At 42.0% G+C, this 5,000-nt stretch overlaps 1 protein-coding gene across 1 annotated transcript in view; it reads left to right on the forward strand.

Moving 5' to 3' along the window:
- The window catches only part of LOC125040218 (5-methylcytosine rRNA methyltransferase NSUN4-like), a 9,770-nt gene that overhangs the window by 4,649 nt on the left and 121 nt on the right, over positions 1 to 5,000 (forward strand). Inside the window, exons 5-9 of the mRNA XM_047634766.1 lie at positions 647 to 808; positions 979 to 1,141; positions 4,181 to 4,296; positions 4,458 to 4,624; positions 4,980 to 5,000. The exon at positions 4,980 to 5,000 is cut by the window's right edge and continues 121 nt beyond it. Of these exons, the coding sequence (XP_047490722.1) occupies positions 647 to 808; positions 979 to 1,141; positions 4,181 to 4,296; positions 4,458 to 4,624; positions 4,980 to 5,000 (629 nt within the window). The remainder of the gene's footprint in view (positions 1 to 646; positions 809 to 978; positions 1,142 to 4,180; positions 4,297 to 4,457; positions 4,625 to 4,979) is intronic.

A 5,000-nucleotide genomic window follows, 5' to 3' on the forward strand; every position in this document is an offset into this window, starting at 1 on the left:
CTTCTCTCTTCTTCCTCTTCTTTCTCTCACCTTTCTCCTCTCTCTCTCCTCTCTCTCTCCTTTTCTTTTCTTTTCTTTTCTCATCTCCTATCCACATCTCCTTGCTATGCTTCTCTTCTCCCTCCTCTCTCCTTTCCCATTTTTTTCTCTCTTTCCTTTTTCTTGCACTCTCTCTCTCTCTCTCTCTCTCTCTCTCTCTCTCTCTCTCTCTCTCTCTCTCTCTCTCTCTCTCTCTCTCTCTCTCTCTCTCTCTCTCTCTCCCTCTCCCTCTCTCCTTCTCTCCTTCTCTCCCTCTCTCCCTCTCTCCCTCTCTCCCTCTCTCCCTTTCCCCTCTCCTCTCCCCTTTCCTCCCTTTTTTCTTCTCTCTTCTTTCTCAATCTTCTCTCCTCTTCCTCTTCTTTACCTCACCTTTTTCTTTCTCTCTTCTTTTCTTTTCTTTTCTTTGTTCATCTCCTCTCCTCTCCTCACCTCACTTTACTGCTCTTCCCACTTCTATCTCCTTTCCCTTTTCATTTCTCTCCTTTCCCTTTTCTTCTCTCTTTCTTTTTTTTTCTACTCTCTCTCTCTCTCTCTCTCTCTCTCTCTCTCTCTCTTTTATTTATTTATTTATTAATTTTTTTTTTTATTATTTTTTTTTTTCTTCTAGGGCTTGGAGAATTGGATGGAAGAAGCTGATGTTTTCACAAATGCTAGTCAGGATGATCAGGAAATAGGTGTCACGGTTGTAAAGCAAGAAGAACCCGTTGATTTCCCTGAAATGCTGAAGATATTTGCGTTCGAGAAAGGGAACATCTCAGATTTTCCGCAGGTAAATCGAGTCGTTACGAATTTGTACTGAGCTAGGTTGTGGTGTTCATGTAAACAAAAAACAAAATGCAAAAATAAAATAATAATAAAAAAAAGAAAAAAGAAAGAATTTTAAAACTAAATAGCAACAATTAAAAGCAAAGGAAATCACACCCTCTTGAAATTTTTCAGCCCAGGTCTGACCCGCAGCTGAGAGTCTTGGACCATTATGCAATGGACGGGGCCTCACTACTACCAGTCCTGGCTCTGGACGTTAACCCAGGGGATCGGGTTCTTGATATGTGCGCCGCTCCTGGTGGAAAATCACTGCTGGTGCTCCAGACCCTCTTGCCAGGTATTTATTATAAGGTTTGCTTGCTTGCTCACTTGTTCACTTGATCACTCTCTCTCTCTCTCTCTCTCTCTCTCTCTCTCTCTCTCTCTCCCTCTCTTTCTCTCTCCCTCTCCCTCTCCCTCTCCCTCCCTCCCTCCCTCCCTCCCTCCCTCCCTCCCTCCTCTCTCTCTTTCTCTCTCTTCACTCTCTTCTCTCTCTTCTCTCTCTCTTTCTCTCTCTCCTCTCTCTCTCTCCTCTCTCTCTCTCCTCTCTCTCCCTCCTCTCTCTCTCTCCTCTCTCTCTCTCCTCTCTCTCTCTCTCTCTCTCTCTCTCTCTCTCTCTCTCTCTCTCTTCTCTCTCTCTCTCTCTCTCTCTCTCTTTCTTACTGTCCTCTCTCTTTCTCTCTTGCTGTCCTGTCCTCTCTCTCTCTCTCTCTCTCTCTCTCTCTCTCTCTCTCTCTCTCTCTCTCTCTCTCTCTCTCTCTCTCTCTCTCTCTCTCTCTCTCTCTCTCTAATGTTATATGCTTGTTTCACTCTCTCTTGACCCAATCCCGCTGAGTTTACTTTATTAACTTTTTTTACACATATATGGCTGTACTTGTAAATAGTCCCCTATGAGCCAATTACGAGTACTGCCTGTCATGCCCATTTACCTTATCCTTGATTTACGGAAATATTTTACATTATCTTATTTTACTGTTACTAATGTTTACATTGTAGTAATAATAATGTTTATAATCTAAGTAACACCATTTATATTTATAGCATTAGTAAAAAAAAAGGTTTATTCCCACCAATTCTAGGAAAGTTGAAATCAGAGAGAGGATAGCAAGAGAGTGAGAGAGAGAAAGAGAGGACAGCAAGAGAGAGAGAGAGAGAGAGAGAGAGAGAGAGAGAGAGAGAGAGAGAGAGAGAGAGAGAGAGAGAGAGAGAGAGAGAGAGAGAGAGAGAGGTCAGCAAGAGAGAGAGAGAAAGGAAGGCAAGAGAGAGAGAGAGAGAGAGAGAGAGAGAGAGAGAGAGAGAGAGAGAGAGAGAGAGAGAGAGAGAGAGAGAGAGGACAGCAAGAGAGAGAGAGAGAGGGAGAGGACAGCAAGAGAGAGAGAGAGAGAGAGAGAGGACAGCAAGAGAGAGAGAGAGAGAGGACAGCAAGAGAGAGAGAGATAGGACAGCAAGAGAGAAAGAGAGAGAGGACAGCAAGAGAGAGAGAGAAGGGACAGCAAGAGAGAGAGAGAGAGGACAGCAAGAGAGAGAGAGAGAGAGGACAGCAAGAGAGAGAGAGCGAGGACAGCAAGAGAGAGAGAGAGAGGACAGCAAGAGAGAGAGAGAGAGGACAGCAAGAGAGAGAGAGAGAGAGAGAGAGAGAGAGAGAGAGAGAGAGAGAGAGAGAGAGAGAGAGAGAGAGAGAGAGAGAGAGAGAGAGAGGGAGAAAGAGTACAGGACAGGACAGCAAGAGAGAGAGAGAGGGAAAGGACAGGACAGCAAGAGAGAGAGAAAGAGTACAGGACAGGACAGCAAGAGAGAGAGAGAGGAGAGAGAAAGGACAGGACAGCAAGAGAGAGAGAGAGAGAAAGGACAGGACACAGAAGCAGAGAGATAGAGAAGGACCAGACAGCAAAGAGAGAGAGAGAGAGAAAGGACAGGACAGCAAGAGAGAGAGAGAGAGAAAGGACAGGACAGCAAGAGAGAGAGAGAGAGAAAGGACAGGACAGCAAAGAGAGAGATAGAGAGAGAGTGGAGAAGAGAGAGAGGAGAGAGAGAGAGAGAGAGAGAGAGAGAGAGAGAGAGAAAAGAGAAAAGAGAGAGAGAGAAGAGAAGGAGAGAGAGAGGAGAGAGAGAGGAAGAAGAGAGAGAGGAGAAGAGAGAGAGAGAGAGAGAGAGAGAGAGAGAGAGAGAGAGAAGAGAGAGAAGAGAGAGAGAGAGAGAGAGAGAGGTAAGTGAAGAGAGAGAGAGAAAGAGGAGGTTGAGAGCGAGAGAGGTGTGAAGAGAGAGAGAGGGAGAGTGTGAGAGAGAGAGAGGTGTGAGAGAGAAGACTAGAGAGATGGAGAGAGTGAGAGAGAGAGAGAGAGAGTAGAGCGAGAGAGAGGAGCCAGCTATGCGGGTCAGCGTCTCTCATTTAGACCACTGGAACCCTACATATTGAAATTGGCCGGCAAAATTAGACAAATACCAAGATGCACCTGAATAATCGAAGGTGTATATTTAATAAAAACAATCATAACTAACAAATTAAAACAATCATACCACCAGCAAATAAAATAAACTTAAATATTTTGTAAATCAAAGTAAAGGGTAAACGGGCGAGATAGGCAGTACTTGTAACTGGCTCATTGTTGAGCTATCTATGTGTAAAAACAATCAAACAAGTACTCACAGTGAGCATAGCACGTATGTAAACGTCATGCCTTTCAGCAATGGGTTAATGATATTCCCCTCCCTCCATCAGATTTCTTTTCCTAGTACTGAATTCTGTTTGGCAATACAAATATAAGGAGTATTAGTGTCATTCCAAGGTGAAGGCAAAAGGAATGCTTGCCTCTCATTGTCTTTATTGGATTTCATTCCATGCACAGCGACACAGAGCTACCAGCCATATATTCATCTTCCAAATCATCCTCCCTTTTACAACCACAAAAGCAATATCCCTCTGCCTTATACAAAACAGATCAAAAAAAATCTCCTAGCCTATCCTCCTAATCTCACATTCAGTGATTGAACCAGCAGCTTGCCCATACCAGATGTTTGACTAATTAACGAGATCTAAACTGGGGCAACACAATTGAACATTATGGATACGGAATATTACACAAACAGAAAAATTAACTATTCTAAATACAATATGTTATTCCAAGATATTTGTACAGTAGTAATATTTAAACTTCTGATTGAAGTTTCTTTTCTCAGAACATCATTTTACTGACTTTGCCCCTCCACCACCAGGGACCTCATATATGAATCTGTTGTATCTGTTTCATATTTATACCTTAACTGCTACCTCAGCACAGCCAAAGAGAGCGGAACTAAAACTGCTCAACAAAGACTAACTCGGCATTGATAATTTCAGGGTTGTTGGTCAGTAATGATGTGTCAGAAAGTCGTGTTAAAAGAATCAGAAATATCTTGAAGCAGTATGTTCCTAGAGGCATGTCTACTATTGAGAATATGACAGTTGTAACACAGGTATGTTCCAATGGATTGATGGTTTGTAATACATTGTAGTAATAACATGTAGTTATCTTAAATACAACAAAGAAATATTGTAGATATTAACGTCATATACCAAATGCTATATATAAGATCAAAATTTAAAAACGTAATGGTATAAAAATTGCCAATTCCAGAAAAACGGGTGTATATTTAGAGAAGCTGAGGAATACGACAAGGTTTTAGTAGATGTGCCTTGTTTGACGGACAGACATTCTCTTATGGAGGATGATAACAGCTTATTTAAGACAAGCCGAACTAAGGAGAGACTTAAACTGCCAGAACTTCAGAGCCAGTTGCTTGTGTAAGTTGGAGATTCTGTTTAAAGCATTGTGTGTTTGTGGTGGCATTTTCATGTTCTGTGTTTGTGTATCTGTTTATTTGTTGGTAAGAAATATTTTTGCTGTGTGTGTGAGTGTGCGTGCGTGCGTGTGCGTGTGCGTGCACGCGCATTGTTTTATAATTGTTTATGTTCTATATATATGTTTGTGACTGTGTATGTGTTGGAAATTATTTGTGATTTCCAAAAAAATGAAGGATCTCTATACCTTTTTAATTAGCTTTCATGATAAATTATTACCTTGAGTAAAATCTAAACACACAACAGCACAGTAAGGCAGGTTGCTTATAGTTCCTTTTCTGTATTAAATCAATTACAGGTCAGCATTACAAGCGGTTCG

The sequence above is a fragment of the Penaeus chinensis genome, chromosome 3 (assembly GCF_019202785.1).
Source record: "Penaeus chinensis breed Huanghai No. 1 chromosome 3, ASM1920278v2, whole genome shotgun sequence".
NCBI lineage: Eukaryota > Metazoa > Arthropoda > Malacostraca > Decapoda > Penaeidae > Penaeus > Penaeus chinensis.